At 40.6% G+C, this 16,852-nt stretch overlaps 1 protein-coding gene and 1 non-coding gene across 2 annotated transcripts in view; both read left to right on the top strand.

Moving 5' to 3' along the window:
• The window catches only part of plcg2 (phospholipase C, gamma 2), a 39,935-nt gene extending 24,510 nt beyond the window's left edge, over window positions 1–15,425 (top strand). The window contains exons 17-33 of the mRNA XM_075469339.1: window positions 142–311; window positions 1,850–2,050; window positions 2,472–2,594; window positions 2,923–3,103; window positions 3,451–3,519; window positions 3,603–3,712; window positions 4,871–4,967; window positions 5,084–5,156; window positions 5,755–5,927; window positions 7,086–7,188; window positions 9,278–9,481; window positions 10,117–10,256; window positions 10,401–10,509; window positions 11,758–11,925; window positions 13,420–13,508; window positions 13,601–13,755; window positions 14,739–15,425. Coding sequence (XP_075325454.1) covers window positions 142–311; window positions 1,850–2,050; window positions 2,472–2,594; window positions 2,923–3,103; window positions 3,451–3,519; window positions 3,603–3,712; window positions 4,871–4,967; window positions 5,084–5,156; window positions 5,755–5,927; window positions 7,086–7,188; window positions 9,278–9,481; window positions 10,117–10,256; window positions 10,401–10,509; window positions 11,758–11,925; window positions 13,420–13,508; window positions 13,601–13,755; window positions 14,739–14,781 — 2,208 coding nt within the window. The 3' untranslated portion in view covers window positions 14,782–15,425. The remainder of the gene's footprint in view (window positions 1–141; window positions 312–1,849; window positions 2,051–2,471; window positions 2,595–2,922; window positions 3,104–3,450; window positions 3,520–3,602; window positions 3,713–4,870; window positions 4,968–5,083; window positions 5,157–5,754; window positions 5,928–7,085; window positions 7,189–9,277; window positions 9,482–10,116; window positions 10,257–10,400; window positions 10,510–11,757; window positions 11,926–13,419; window positions 13,509–13,600; window positions 13,756–14,738) is intronic.
• Window positions 14,145–14,227, top strand: trnal-cag (transfer RNA leucine (anticodon CAG)). Its single transcript has one exon. It is a non-coding gene; the product is annotated as a tRNA-Leu (tRNA).
• Window positions 15,426–16,852: the final 1,427 nt, after the last annotated feature.

A 16,852-nucleotide genomic window follows, 5' to 3' on the forward strand; every position in this document is an offset into this window, starting at 1 on the left:
TAAAATGTGTAATCAGGGAAATGTATTTAAATAAGTAAAAGCAAAAGTACTCAGTATACACATCCACTGTATCTGTTAGTTGAGCTTACAGAACAAACATTATGTTGTGCTGAAACATGCATGTATGTGTTGTTTTCTCAGTATCAGGAACTTCACTGTGCAGAGCCGTGGTTTCACGGTCGTATGAAGGAGGGCAGGCAAATGGCTGAGCGATTGATCCATGATTACTGCGCAGAGTCAGGGGGACACGATGGCACCTTCTTAGTCCGGGGGAGCGATAGATATGTCACAGACTACACCCTCTCATTCTGGTAAAGGGTCCCATGTCTTTTTTTTTTGTTAGTTTGAAATAATCATGCAAAAAAGAAAGCACACCCTCTCACATCTGTAAGGATTCACAGCTCTCTAAGGTTGAGGTCTGGACTTTGACTGGACCATTGCAACACCTTGATTCTTTTCTTCTTCAGACATTCTGTTGTAAATCTGCTGCTGTGTTTGGGATCATTGTCCTGTTGATGAGCCAGTTTCAGCCCAGCTTTAGCTGTCAGACAGATGGCCTCACATCTGACTCTAGAACACTTTGGTATCCAGAGGAGTTCATGGTGGACTCAATGACTGCGAGGTGCACAGGTGGCTGCAGAACAAGCCCAGATGCCCACCGTGCTTGACAGCTGGTGTGCGGTGTTTGTGCTGATATGCTGTGTTTGGTTTCCTCCAAACATGCTGCTGTGCATTATGAGCAAACATCTCCACTTTGCTCTGGTCTGTCCAAAGGACATTGTTCCAGAAGCCTTGTGGTTTGTTCAGATGCAGCTTTGCAAACCTAAGCTGTGCTGCCATGTTCTTTTTAGAGAGAAGGGGCTTTCTCCTGCAACCCTTCCACACAAGCCATACTTGTTCAGTCTTTTTCTAACTGTGCTGTCATGAACTTTAACCTTTAACATGCTAACTGAGGCCTGTAGAGTCTGAGATGTAGCTCTTGGTTTTTTGACCTTGGAGTGAAGTTCCTGGGACGTCCACTCCTGGGAATATTGGCAACAGTCTTGAAAGTTTTCCACTTGTGAATAATATTTCTCTCTGTAGAAAGATGGACTCCAAATAGTTTGGAAATGGCCTTATAACCCTTCCCAGATTGATGGGCAGCAACAATTGCTTCTCTGAGATCATTGCGATGTCTTTCCTCCTTGGCATCGTGTTAACACACACCTGAATGCTTCAGACCGACAAACTGCCAAAACTTCTGCTCTTGTTCAGTCAATTCTTTAGCCATGATATTTTCTCTTGAGAATCATTGCAAAAATACACCCACTGTTATCCCACCAGCAATTAGAAACGATAATTCATGCTTTTGTATCATCCCACTAAGACAAATGCAGCCCTGATTATTCCTGTCTGAGCTGAGACTGACACCCCAGTTCTCATGTCTGGTTTCCAGCCAAATTCAGGTGGCCATTCAAAACCCTCCTTGTTTATGAAACTTCAAACATCAGCCTACAAAATAGATTGTCTTTATTATTATTTATAATTGTATAAACATTTTTATTGCTTTATTATGTCTTGCTACTGGATGCTTGAATTTCCTCAATAAAGTATCTATCTATCTATCTATCTATCTATCTATCTATCTATCTATCTATCTATCTATCTATCTATCTATCTATCTATCTATCTATCTATCTATCTATCTATCTATCTATCTATCTGTTCATAGTCTTTAGACTGGAGAGTTTACATTTTCCATGGATCTTTCTTGTTTTTTTGTTTGTTTCTTGTAAAGTGCTTTGTAACCGAGCTTTTAAAAGGTGCTAAATGAATCAAATGTACCTGACCTCTATCTTGCCTCCTGCAGGCGCAGTGGGAGAGTCCAGCACTGTCGTATTCGCTCCGGTTCAGAGGGGGCACACACTTACTTCTTCCTGACTCCAAACCTGCACTTTCCCAGCGTATACTCTCTGATCCAGCACTACAGAGAAAACCCGCTGCGCTGCCAGGACTTCGAGATGCGCCTCACCGATGCTGTACCAAAGCCTAACCCTCATCTGCAAGAAGGGTTTGTCCCACAACACAAATAAGAAATCATGAGCTTTGAGCTTGATGATTGCACAATCATCAAATATGTGACCATTTTCCTAATCAAAAAATAAACATTTTAGTCACTGATGGACTTTTTGAAAGGTTATGTGTTGCTTTATTTGCTCAGTAAAGCTTATTTACATTCTTGTATTCAGTCCCACACTCATTTCAATCAACCACACATGGCTTTCATGTTTTCACTTTCATTTTTACACTTTAATTTCTATACACTAGCAGGCATGTGGTATCTGTTCCTCTATTTTTGCTCGCTCCATTTAATGATGTTTTCCAAGCATGAAAGGAAAAACACTTTTGCATTTCAGTCGTATAACTGAGTAAATTCTGTAATCAAGAACTTGGATACATGATATAACTGTCCTTGTGTATGTGTTGTGCAGGTGGTTCTACAGTAACCTGAGCAGAGGTCAAGCAGAGGATTATCTGCTGAGGATCCCCAGAGATGGAGCTTTCCTCATACGGGAGAGAGAAGGAGAGCTGGACTCCTTCGCCATTACATTCAGGTACACTAATAAAATGAAAGACAGCAATGTTTCCCAGGAACATACTTTACTTGAGCAAACTTGTAATTAGATTATATACAACAAATTACTGTCTTGTTTCAAAATTTCAAGATCTAGAAGCATTTCTTTCTAGTTTCAAGACATAAAACGGAAACTGAGGTAGTTTTATAGACACATGATATTGCTTCAAATTGTTTTCAATCTATGACGTCATGTGGAACAGCACAGGCTGACATTTTTTTTGCCCTGACTAGATTTCGCTCATTGATATGATGATTTGTATTGTGATTTTGGAGAGGGACACTTAATCATCGTCTCTCTCCTTCAGAGGTGACGGTAAAGTAAAACACTGCCGGATCCAGAAAGAGGGCAACATGTACCTGCTGGGCACCACTACAGAGTTTGAGAGCCTGGTGGAGCTGGTCAATTACTTCAAGAAGATGCCACTGTATCGCAAGCTCAAGCTACGCTACCCAGTCACACCGGAGCTGGTTGATCGCTTCAGCGCAGTGAGTTTTTGAGTGAACATCAGAGGAAATATTCAAGCAACTGTTGGGGGTTTCTGTCATTCTGTCTATCAGAACTGCTGCTATAGCAGCTCTTCTGTACTCACTTATTTATTTATGTCTTTATACTCTGCATCATCCATATCTGGGCGATCCTTTTTGTATCAGCAGCTCCTGCAAATAGAAAGAAATTCAAAGAATGGATCAGTCTTAAGAGTTCTCACGTGTTCACCTGAAAAGTAGCCATCGATGCGTCCCTTTATTTTTGCTCATCACTGGCGCTACACTGCTGATATTAAAGGTCATTGTCAGTTCATTTGAGCCGGCTAACAGTGGACTGTGCTTCTCAGGAGAAAAACTGCGCTTCTCTGTACGAGGTGAAGACGTATGTGGAACCCAATGAGATCGAACCCTCACTGGTGTGTATACAACTATACTCTGTTTTCTGATGCCGTTTCATGTGATGACGACATTAATGACAGCTTGCCTTTGTCTCTTTTAGCCTCAAAATACAGTTCGGGCTTTATACAGCTACCAGGCAAAGAGGGTGGATGAGCTCAGCTTCACTAAAGGAGCTTTGATACACAACGTGTCCAAGGAGGTTGATGGATGGTGTGTGCGCACTTTTTTATATTTTGATAGTTTAGTCATTCTTGGTCCCTGTATATGTGTGTGTACTATGGATGGTAATGAGAAAAAATTCACAGAATTGTGTTTGCGCCTCTACTTTCCTACATAGAAATAAGACACTGTCGGCTGACACACAGTCAGCGGTCTTTGTGGTCTTTTTACATGTCTTCGTAGTCATGTTGCATCCTCTTGCCACTTTGGGTTGCTGTGTATTTGTCCTGTTCATTTTTGTAGGTGTCCTTTTTCTCTGTAGTGGTTATGCACCTGTTTGTTGCATATTGTTTTGTTAGCATCGTGCATTTCTTAGCAGTCTTGCCTTGGTTTGTGTGTCTTTGTTATCTGTTTATGGATATGCCTCATTGTCGTTATTCAGTTATCTAGAGTCTATTTTTTGACACGGTTAGCACCATCAAGCAAGAGGGTTCCAGGTTTGATTCCCGGCTGGGGCCTTTCTGTTTGGAGCTTGCATGTTCTCCCCGTGTATGCATGGGTTCTCTCCGGGTACTCCGGCTTCCACCCACTGTCCAAAAACATGCATGTTAGGTTAATTGGTGTCTCTAAAATTGTCCCTAGGAGTGAGTGTGAGCGTGTGTGTGGTTGTTTGTCTCTGTGTGGCCCTGTGATGGACGACCTGTCCAGGGTGTACCCCGCCTCTTGCCCAATGACAGCTGGGATAGGCTCCAGCCCCCCTGTGACCCTAAATTGGATAAGCGGGTATAGAAAATGGATGGATGGATGGATGTTTTTTGACTCTTTGGGAGTGTCCTGCTGTGTCTCTTGCTGGTCATATTTCTTTTGTTGTTTTGCTTTTCTTGGATTGTTTGGCATCTTTTTGTTGTATTGTTGTGTCTCTTCGTGTATGCTTGTAGATGTTTTGACTCTTGTGGTTTTCCTGTCCCTCCTTGTCATTGATTTGGGTCTCTTTCTGGTCATGTGATATCTTTTTTTGGTCGGTTTATATCTACTTATGGTTCAATGTTGTTTGAGGTCTCTGCTGTAATTCTTTTTGTGTAAAGTAAAGACACTGCTCTGGGAACCTCTGATTCTTTTGGCTTCTTGGCCTGTGGCATGAGTTTGGTCCATTGCGAACACACAAAGAACAAACAGAGCTATTTACATTTTCCACTCTGATCATTTTAGGTGGAAGGGTGACTACGGTGGAAAGATACAGCTGTTCTTTCCTGCCAACTACGTAGAGGAAGTGTCCAACAGCACCCTACCTGACACAAGATCACAGGTGCAGTTCAGAGCTCAGGTTACATTTAAACTGGAGGTCAAATAAGTTTGACTGAAGATTGACTGAAAATAACATGTTTCTATGTGTGTGTGTGTGTGTGATGCTCATTAAAACAGGAAATGGAAGACAATCCACTTGGGGAGCTATGTAAGGGTGTTGTGGACATCTCCAAGTGCAACATTCAAAACTGTGAGTTATTTTACAATGCAGTGTTTGGCAATCACATACCACTGAGGTTGAGTTTTTAACTCCTCACTGTATTAATGTTGTTCTTCAACAATAAAACTGCAGCTAGGCGTCAGCTAAAACATTGTCAAAGATGAATTATCATATGAAATCTGAAACATTATTCGTTTCTCTTTTAAATAATGAAATCCTGTCAAGGTGTAATTGACTGTGATTTACAGATAAATATGATTTTGACTATTCATACTATAAGCTGTGTGTTGTGTATAGTGCCTCACAAAAAGCAGAAACCAGTAAGTGAACTGGTATTTAAAGTTGGAACTTCACTAATAACTATCTGAATATACTGTAACTAAGATATAAAAGCTATTTATATTCTACACAACAGATGATATAAAATTCTAAGTTATAAGATAAGACAACTAAAAGTCAAGTTGTGATTTCAACTAATTTCTCACCTAATGTGTAATCACTGGGTTTTGATATTGTTTACCTGTTTCTATGTCAACTAGTAGTGTAGAGTTGTGATTGTTTGACACCAAATTTAAGAGCTGGGCATCCCTCGTTGCCTCACTGTGCCTCTTTCCCTTCTTACTTGTAGTGCGCAGCGGTAAAAACGGGAAGCCCCATGTGTTTGCCCTGCAGGACGTAGAGCAGGACAGTGTGCAGTTTGACCTCGCCACAGACACACTGGAGGAGCTGTTTAAATGGTACCAGGTGGCCTGGGACATTACTCAAAGAGAGATGAGCAAGCAGTACAACAGGGAACGGGAGGTCAGCATCTCATGCCTTCATCAGTAATTTAAAAACTTAGAAGCTTTAACACAAAAATGTTTTCATGGATGGATTATTGAGTGAGACAATTGGGCACAAGCCAGCATTTAAAATACTCAAATATATAGTATCACAAATATCACAGTCAGGTTGATTTGTGACAAGAAGCTTTAATCAGCAGTCACTTTATATTGGATATGAACTAAGAGTGGATGTTTTCTACTGATAGCAGCATAAAAACGTTCAGCTTCACCAAATATTAATAGAAAGAAACTCAGAACAACTGCAGAGATAAAGCAGAGACAACAGCAAAAAAACTACAGAGAAACACAGAATTATTATAATAAAGACCCAAAAATGCTACAAAGTGGCACATGAATTGAAATTATTACAAAGACAGAAAACATCTGAAAAAAGAAACCAAGAAAACATATTCAAAGATGAAAAAAAATGTAATAAACACAACATATCAGCAGAGGAACACAAAATGAAAAGAAACACACCCAACAACTGCAAAGAAAATCCCCACAACAAAAGTCTTAAAAAAGAAAAAACAGATAAACCCAAACTGAATACAATGAGACTCAAATCGACTATGAAGGTGCCTTCAAAGAAAGTGCAGAGACAAAATGACACAAAATTATTACAGAGATGAAGAAAACAGCAAAGAATCACAAAAAGACTGCAGAAAGATGCAGAGTGACTATAAAGACACTGTGAAGAGGCACAAATGCCTAAAATATATGCAGGATGACTCCAATGAGAGACAAACCATCAGCAAAAAGAAATAAAGTGACTGCAAGAAAAAATGTAGACACAAAGCAACATCAATGATACACAAGTTGACTGCATAAAAAAAGCAAATGAAAGAAATTGTGGTCTAAAATGACTACAAAGAGACTTTAAGAACACGGATCGGCCCATTACATGGTGATGCCAAGGGTCCCACCATCTCATAATCCATCCATGAGAATGTAAGATCTGATAAAGAGAGATCTTTCTGTGTTAGCACACAGGGTGACTTCAAACGTTGGCAGTCTTTGTAACACCAAGTTAGCAACAGAACTCATGTTGCTGAACCACAAAGAGTTGTTTCACTGGTGGTCTGTCAGCATCACTGTACAAACAGGAAGTGGCTATTTTTCCATCCAATCTCAGATGAGACAGCAGGAGGAAGTGGAGAAGAAGGCAGAGGTTGCCATGGAGATGTCAGACCTGGTGGTCTACTGTCAGCCACGCAGCAAGGAGAAGGACCGCTTCGGTAAACTCATCCAGATACTCATAATGTACCCCGAGAGGAACGTAAGCAGTTTGTTGAGGGGATCACTTTAAAATTAAACAGAACGTCTCTTTGATGAGTGATTGGTTCTTTAATTTGCTGATTTTTAGTTAATAAATAATTGAAAAACGTGATCTTATTGTTCATATAAATGAAAAAAAGCTTTGTACTTGAACCACAAACCTCTGAAGCCCCCAGTTATGAAAGAAAACATTTTAACACATTTATTTGGCCACAACAGCCACACGGTTAATACCTACTGCCTGTTCAGAAAGCAGATCCTATGCTCGACCTGGTACAATGTTTAGGTGCAGGTCACTCTTAGATTAGCATCCACATGGATGTCAAGACAAGGTTTACAAGCAGAACATGGCATTATGGGAAGATTATTAGATATATTACCATGATTTTTAATTTAAATTATGTGACAAGTTGGAAGTTTGACTTCATTTTCTGAAAGATGCCTTTACTCCACCGCCATTTCAATGTAGTAAGTAATTGGTTGCTTTCATTATTAGTTTTCTTTTTAAAGAACTTTGATTTTGGGATGAAGATATTGAGGAGAACAGGGTGGACCTCTCCTTAATGTTTAAGGCGAGTTAAACAGAATTACATTTAATATAATTTAGGACAGAAAAACTTCAGTTTTTTACTATAACTGAGAAGTAACCATAATTTGCAACACATCTGCATCCTAATGACCATAAAAGAAGCTGGAAGTTTTTTTCTGTTGACTGTTGAAGGGTTGAAAAGAACGTGTGAGATTCTGAAAGTGCTTTGTGTAAATGCAGACCGGTACACTCATTGGTTCCAGCGTATTGTGCAGCTGCACTTCTTTACCGCAATGGAAAATCTTAATGCTTGTAACTCAAGTCATCTCAGCTCATTCAAAGAGGAGCTGCCTTCACTGTTTCTACACCACAACAAGTTGTTGAGAAAACAGGACGTGGCCAAAGGAAAAGATCTAAGACCAGACAGTTTCCTGTTAGACGTGGCAATGCAAATAGCTGTTACCTATATCAGAGTACATATCCATTTTTATATCAGATATTTCAGTTTCTTAGGAAATAAAGATCCTTCTGTAAAGTCTAAGGTTAGGTGGTAATACACAGTGGGGAATTGTGTAAAGTGTAGACACAGCTCTCATATTTAACTCATCTTTTGGCCCTTAGTGGGCTCTCAGGCTCTTACCCTGAGCTAGCCCAGAGTCCATTACTATACATTCTGATCACTGAGCTAATCATTGTTTATCTCAAAGAAAAATAACCTGCTACATTTAAAAGTATTTGGAGAATACTGATAATCAGAACCAACTTTATTGGCCAGGTATGTGCACACATACAAGGAATTTGACTCCGGTTAGCTTAGCTCACTGTACAAGCATAAAGAAAGAAAAGACGAAGAAATTTAAGAATAAACTGACTACTAATATTTACAAGCAACAGTAGTGCAATGGAGAGGACAGCTGTGAGATGGAGAGTAGTGCAACAAATAATAACTATGGTTAAAGGAGCATTAACAGTATATGAATTAAACAGTGTGCACAGTTTTATAACAGAAGAAATAATGATATTTACTTAATGACGATGTTAATATGTGAATAAATCTTCTTATCTTATCTCAAAAGACCTTTTTAGCTATCTGGACGAACAACACTAATCTGCCAGCTGATTCGTAGAAATAGATTGGTACGCAAAAATTCTGTCAGATATTTAGCAGATGACAACATCTTGATACTCAGAGAAAAGAAATATTCTGCTTAAGTCTTTGGGTAGTTACTTGGGCATGACTTCAGTAACTGATGGACCACCATCTTCTTTACCTGTGCCCACACTGAATACACCCCACAGAAGCAAAAAGCATTTACTTCTGTCATCAGATAACATCATCAGTTTGTAACAGCCTAAGAACATGCTTTACCCAGCAATCTACAAACCAAAAAAATCCTGAACTACCTCAATTTAGCAAGCATCAAAGGTGGGTTGAGTGACCTGTTCACTCCAATTTATTGGCAAGCTGATGTCCGCTGAACCTGCGCCTCTCGGATAACTGCTCCTTCCTATTTCTGTAGAGAATTATAACTACAAAGAGATCCGCTCCTTTGGGGAGAACAAGATACCAGGAAAGAGCCGCACCAAGGATTTCCTGCAGTACAACCGCAAAGCTCTGAGTCGTATCTATCCAAAAGGCCAACGTGTGGAGTCCTCGAACTATGACCCTTACCCACTGTGGGCTGTTGGCTGTCACATGGTGGCTCTCAACTTCCAGACTGCAGGTACAAGTTTAAAATTCAAGAAAAAAAGGAAAATGTGGCTGCTTTGTGGTTTGTAGTAATAAGGAGCAATGAGATGGGAAAGTTTTTTTTCTTGATGCGTGTGTTTCTGTGGCCACCATTTTTTTTGCACTTTTAATTTTCTCACATTTAACCTCACATTGTGCCACTTAAAAATGAATCTAACCTAAAAAATATTTTTAGTTGCGGAGGTAAAGCAACATTGAAGTGCTTTTCAAAATTTCCCCACTGTGGGACGAATAAAGGTATTCGTATTTAACCAGTAGAACACAAAGCTACAAATGATGCTCCTCAGAGCATAAGATTGAGTCGTTTTAGACTTAAAATATTAAGTCATTCTTAAAATATTTTGTCGCCACTATCAAAATTTGATCCATCTTGATACTTAATACTTAAGAAGCTCAAGCTTTAACCCTGCAAAGCTTCTTCTTAGCAATAAATCCACAAACATTTTCAGTTAAAGAGGCTTAAAAGTGTATTATTACTTACACAAGTTTACCTCACCAGTCTGTCCAGGTACTTCATAACAAGCCTGGTAACAGACTGGATTCAGTTCTAATTTCTAAGTAAAATTGTTTGTCCTATGGTGGTTTAATAATGTGTACGTTTCCACCCAGATAAATCCACCCAGCTGAACAGTGCCCTCTTCAGTCTGAATGGACGTACTGGTTACATGCTACAGCCCGAGTTCATGCGCTCTGATAGCTACGATCCTCAGCAGGAGAAGAAGACGATCCAGTACAGCATTAAAGTCAAGGTATTTACCACACACACACACACACACACACACACACACACACATTAACTTTAAAAGCTTGTGGGGCAACTGTATTATCAGTCGACATGCTGCCTGTTGGTGTGCAGAGAACTTTATGAAAGCAGTTGTATTTTTTATCCGCAGGTGATCGCTGCAAGACACCTTCCGAAGCCTGGACGCAGCATCGCCAGTCCATTCGTGGAGATCGAGCTGTGTGGGCACTCAGAGGAGAAGTTCAAGACCACTGTCTATCGTAAGGGGATTGGGGTGGAGAGGGTGACGCAGTACAGTAGATGTTAGATAAAACTGTTCTGAGACTGGTGGATGGTAAATGTCTTCAAAACGTTTTTTTCTGATCGCATTCGCTTTGCAAATAGGGAAACAGAGAAGACGCAAAAACCAGACCCAATAGTCGAGACTTACACCCAGTTTTTTAAGAGGGCTAATTGTAGGATTTATGTGTCTATCACCATCTAGTACCATAGTTATCTGTTTATACACTCAGACTCTGGCTGAAGCTAGTCAGGAGAAGAGCAAATACCACTTTTTGTTTCCTTGAAAAGCCTTCAGTATTTGCAGTTCTGGCACAACTGATGCTACTGCAGCATGTATGCTAACTTATTTTAGAATCCATCACTGTTGATTTACTTCACACCCCAAACCATCTGCTGCTGCCATGAAAATAACATTGACTCACTGTGTCCCAAATGCAGATAAACATTAACACTCACATTCACACCTTTTTTTTAAATTTTATTGTAGCTATTTAAATTGAGCGGCATGTTTTAAGAGGAAACATGACAGACGCACACAAAAATATGTGCTCAGCATTGATTAAAGTGTTAACTATCGATAGCATCATGAAATGAAATGATCCCATGGATAAATTGTGTAAATTATATAATTGAACCAACAGTTTGTGAAGGGAAATTGTGGTGTTAAGCCTAATTTATGCTTCAGACGCAAAGCCTCTGACGCTCGGACGCATAGCCTCTGCGAGCGTCAAAATCTTGACCACTCCCCCACGCAGAGGCTCTGCACGCGTTCTCGTGCACCTCAAAAAAATCCTGACTACACGACAGACGCACGCAGACCACCAACGGAAGTGCGCAGACAAAAGCGGCTGTGATTGGTCCTCGGTGTGCCTTTCCGGTTGTCTGGTTGTTCCGGTTGTTGTAATATATACACTCCCCCCACCGAAGTTCTCGCGACTCGCGAGTTCTCGAATGGGCTCCCACTAGCGTATTGGCGGGAAACTGCTATGCGTCACTAGAAATTCTAGGTCGAGGTTGCAGAACCATAACATGAAAAGTGGTTCGCGACCAGAGCAAAGCAACACGTCAAGACGATAGACGCAGAACTGTAATCTGCCCTTTAATCCACGGTTTCTCTTTTAAATCTCTCAGGCTGCTGTAGTTGTTAGAACATGAAGTTTGGGGTACTGTTTTCTTGGCTGGACAAACTCTTTTTCTAAATCTTTGAATGCGTCTGATGGCTGTAGGTGACAATGGTCTTAACCCCACGTGGAAATCCCAGGCAGAGACTCTGGAGTTTACTGTGTGGGAGCCTGAACTCACCTTCTTACGCTTTGTGGTCAATGAGGAGGACATGTTCTCAGACCCCAACTTCCTGGCTCAGGCCACGTTTCCCGTCAAAGGCATCCGCTCAGGTGGAGATACACAAACACACACACGCACACAAACACACACACACACACACACACACAGAGGCAGAGCTGCCGGTCACATGGACCCCTTATAGAGTCACTTCACTGTAGTGCAACTAAACCCTCACGAGTATAACAATGACTGTTCAATATGGCCGTTGAAAAGTGATACTTTCAGCTGCTTCCATCCATGGCCGCTGCTTTATACACCCCCTGAGCGGTTAGTAGACTAATGTTAATTGTTACAGTGATATTACATGCTTTTTGAGTAAACTATAATCGGGTTTTGTACTGGATGTCCCTTTATGCACTGTCAAACTATGCAAATATGGCGCGCACACACCCCTTGGCTGTTTTTGTCACCTTTAAAGGGATGTTTGAATGAGAAGTTTAAGGACTATGAATTATGAATGACTGAAAGGGGCTTAGATAGTAAAAGTAAACATATAAGAAGAAAGTTTTATCATCAGATAAAAAGTCACAATATTAAATTGAAAGAGGAGCATGAAACAGACTGTATAGATAAAGTAATTAAGTAAGTTATTCAGTAAATTAGGAAATTATATTTGAGAAAAAAATGTATTTTAGAATGAGATCCTTCCCCAAGTGGAGGAGTTCAAGTATCTCGGGGTCTTGTTCACGAGTGAGGGACGAATGGAGCAGGAGATTGACAGACGGATCAGTGCGGCGTCCGCAGTGATGCGGGCTCTGCACCGGCCCGTCGGGGTGAAGAAGGAGCTGAGCCAGAAGGCGAAGCTCTCGATTTACCGGTCAATCTATGTTCCTACCCTCACCTATGGTCACGAGCTGTGGGTAGTGACCGAAAGAACGAGATCGCGAATACAAGCGGCCGAAATGAGTTTCCTCCGCAGGGTGTCTGGGCTCTCCCTTAGAGATAGGGTGAGAAGCTCGTTCATCCGGGAGGGGCTCGGAGTAGAACCGCTGCTCCTCCGCATCGAGAGGAGTCAGATGAGGTGGCTCGGGCATCTGGTTAGGATGCCTCCTGGACGCCTCCCTGGTGAGGTGTTCCAGGCCCGTCCCACTGGGAGGAGACCCCGGGGAAGACCCAGGACACGTTGGAGAGACTATGTCTCTCGGCTGGCCTGGGAACGCCTCGGGGTCCCCCCAGAAGAGCTGGAGGAAGTGGCCGGGGACAGGGACGTCTGGGTTTCTCTGCTCAAGCTGCTGCCCCCGCGACCCGACCCCCGGACAAGCGGAAGATGATGGATGGATGGATGTATTTTAGTGTAAAAATTCTGTCTTTATGTCATTATGAAACTAAGGATGGTTAAATAGCCTTTCGTGATAGTAAAACAAAGTATTGTTAAATGCTTTGATCACTGTTTCTCTACATGATAATTTTTATGTATTCATTTAATTCTGAATGTTTTTGGCCTTTCACATCAGCATCACTGCTGAAAATCTACAAATTGGTCGTTTCAGTGTAAAGCGTGATTTGACTGATTGGAGTCGTGTCATTATTTCTTCTCTTCCCAGGTTACCGCTCTGTTCCTCTGAAGAATGGCTACAATGAAGACTTGGAGCTGGCCTCTCTGCTGGTCTACATTAATGTGCAGCCGGCGGGGGTGAGCAAACACACTCTGAGCACGTCAGTGTTGGATTTCAGCGAGGAGCTATTTGTGTGACTGCAGTCTCCCGACTCACCTGTGCGTTTCAGAAACCAGAGGAGGACCTGTACTCGTCCTCCAGCCAGCTGAAGAAGACGCAGGCCCAGCACAGCGAGCCCTTCCTGTATGACACACACACCAGCATTCAGCGCTCCACTCTGCCTCACCAGCAGAACAACCTCATGAGGGAGTCCAGCGAGAAGAGGCACAGTTCTATTTCTAAATTTAAAGTCAATTCCCATCGTCTTAATTACACTTTTCATTTAAAAATGCCATCTCGGATAAGTGGAGGAAAATGAATGGATGGAAAAAGTCTGATCTACTCTGATTAGTTAGCTTCAGTAGAGTGATCAGACACAGCCCACCATTCTGCAGAAACTCTACTGAAACTGTAAATGTAGCATTAGTTGTGGATATCTTTAAGCTTTTTTTCAGGAAATGTCTCCAATCTCAGAAATACCATTTAGGATGCTTGCAGAACTAGGTCCACTGTATCAGAGTCTGTCTCCAAAGCAGACTGTTTGGACACCACTGGTCCAAAAATAGCTGGAGAGCTCAAATTTGTAACAGCTGATATATCATGACTGTTGCTCAGTCAGGATGGCCGAGCGGTCTAAGGCGCTGCGTTCAGGTCGCAGTCTCCTCTGGAGGCGTGGGTTCGAATCCCACTTCTGACAAATTTGTTTTGTGGTGAAACATGAATATCTGTGTCTCTGATCTGCCCAAAACAACTTATGTATAAATAAAAGAAAAAAATCCTTACAAATCTATTAAAACTATGCTTCTTGGAATATAAACAGAACTTTACGCTACTTATAATGCCAAATATTATATATCATGTATTCATTTCTGTAATTTCTTTCATATCTCGTCCCTCTGGCTCCTAAAATCAGAGGATTTGCTGAAAATGTAGTTTTTTTTTTTTATGTCACTGCCCTTTAAAAGCTCTGAAGAAGCTATAAATAAAAACAAAAAGGATGACCCTCATGTTTGCATCGAGCCTGAAGGGGATAAACACGCTAGCGTCTCTCCAGGTCTCACAGGGACATAGTTGCCAGTGTTGCATCAGGTCTTTATGGGTTGATATAGCATAATTAACACTTTTGCAGCTCCACAAACAATTAAAGATTATATAATGTGAAATATATGTTTAATTAATATTTCTTCTGTGTTTTTTTTCCACTGAAGGTCAAAAGGGAAGAAGATAAACAACAGCAAGTTCTACTCCTGAGGCCTCACCTGTCCACCTGCCTGACTTTGAACCTCACGTCATCACTAGATGCTTTTTAAAGGACCTGCATTCTGAGCGGTTTAAGGCTTTCCAGCTACAGCTGAATTTTTCATTAATGCATCAAAAATGGCAAGAATCTAATGTTGCCTTGAAATACTATTTATTTAAGATTTAAAAAACCTTTTATGGCATTGATATTTTCCCAGCTGTGGAAATATTAGAAAGAACCGTTTTGGGGAGTCGGCATAGGGCTCCACAAGTCTGCTTTCAATCTGTAATCAAACTGCATCATGTTACACAGATGGTATTTATTTTCAATTGAAAAACATCATTTAAGTCGAGTAATCACTTTGCTGCATTGCAGTGAGCTGTTTTGCTGCCAGGGAGCTTGTGAATGCTTGAATTCATTTTTTTTGTGAGTCTCTATTTGAAATGTTGAGGAGTGTGTTGAGTGTGATGGCACTGGGAGCTGTTTTTGCTGTTGTTATTTTTTCGATGTTTTTATTTGAAGGTGAAATCAGATTAATGAGATGCAATCCAACGCGATGAGAATGTTTCCGATATTTAAATGAGAGTGGGTCGTGTTTATAGATCTTCCATAATTCCTCTGTGACTTTGTCCTGAACTGAGTCAATAAAGTGTGCTTGATGTAACTTTGCCTTTTTATTTTCACTTCTGAAGTTAAAAGCTGCTTTTTAACACGGAGCCAGTGCACTGCAACAGCAGCATCTTGTCTGCCCTGCACCTCGGCTCCGGCTGAAAATAGCATGGGCCTCACTGGCAACCTACAGATACACAGCTCCAGTTTGTGTCCAGCATGCGTAGAAAACTATATAAGAGCTCCGGAGTCCGGTTGAACAGGCTTTTTTTTCTCAGGAAGATTCCTAATTAAGAGAAATGTACCGGAAGTTTCTGAGCAGCAGCCATGATAAGAATTGTTCAAATTCTCTGAAATATAAAAGAAAAGATCAAATTTTTCGAAAACACGACTTTTTTGAAAGAAAAGAGATAATTCTATCCCACAATGCCTTGCAGCTGCAACTTTTAAACCGATGATCTATTACATTTATCCAGTCATACTAATTTGTGTGAAGACAGTGAGTCTGAGTGGCAGGTGACAGTGATATCTTACACTTTTGTGCCTTTTAATATATTTAATTACAAAGCTTGATAAAAAATGATATTTTATGTTACAACTTATCATGCTAATACGACACATGTGATGTAGCCTCTGCGTTACAACCTGATGAGAATGCATTGGATGACGCATCCAAAGCTGCAGACCCACATCACCGCTACAGAAAAAGTCAGTGAGTAAATTGGATTTCTTATTGCTTTGTAGTAATCTTTTCCTGAGTCCTTCTGAATTTCTTGCACCCATGATGCTTTCCAACAAGGTCAAAGAGAGGAGTTTAGGGAAAGACAATAGGTAATTTTTTTTCTACTGTACCCCAGGATAGCTAAGCGGTCTAAAGGGACATATTCAGGTTGCTGTGTACCCTGGAGGTGTTGGTTTAAATCCTGCCTCTAACACATTCCTAATGGAGTAAAACTGAATCAGGTCACCTCTAAGACACCGATTCATCTCTCTTGAATGAAAGCATTAACAAAACGGGACAAAAAACACTTAATATACAATACAAATTAGTAATAAAATTAAAATATGGTAAATTTCAAACTAATGTTTAAATAAAAGCATGAAAAATATATAATCTATAAAATGTATGCAGAAATAAGTTTATTTTTATGCTACATTCTTCTCTAACTGGAGCAGCTGTCATGAGTTTATTGAAACATTAGCAGGAAATTTGTCTCTATTACTTTTATCATTATTGAGTTATATAGGAATAAAAAGCAATTATTCATGTAATGAATAATGACACAGTGTATTATGTCATGTGTTGTTGTTCATCTTAGGTTTTATTGTAGGATTGTAAGATCTTGTGAGGATCTGATGAGTTCGTATCTCCTGATTTGTAAAACCTTATAACCAAAAGAGGGTTTACTTTCACATGTTTAAATGGTTACTTTCAATTTCTACAATTTCTTTTGCCTTCTAATGATCGATATA

This window comes from Odontesthes bonariensis, chromosome 7 (genome assembly GCF_027942865.1).
Source record: "Odontesthes bonariensis isolate fOdoBon6 chromosome 7, fOdoBon6.hap1, whole genome shotgun sequence".
Taxonomy (NCBI): Eukaryota; Metazoa; Chordata; class Actinopteri; order Atheriniformes; family Atherinopsidae; genus Odontesthes; species Odontesthes bonariensis.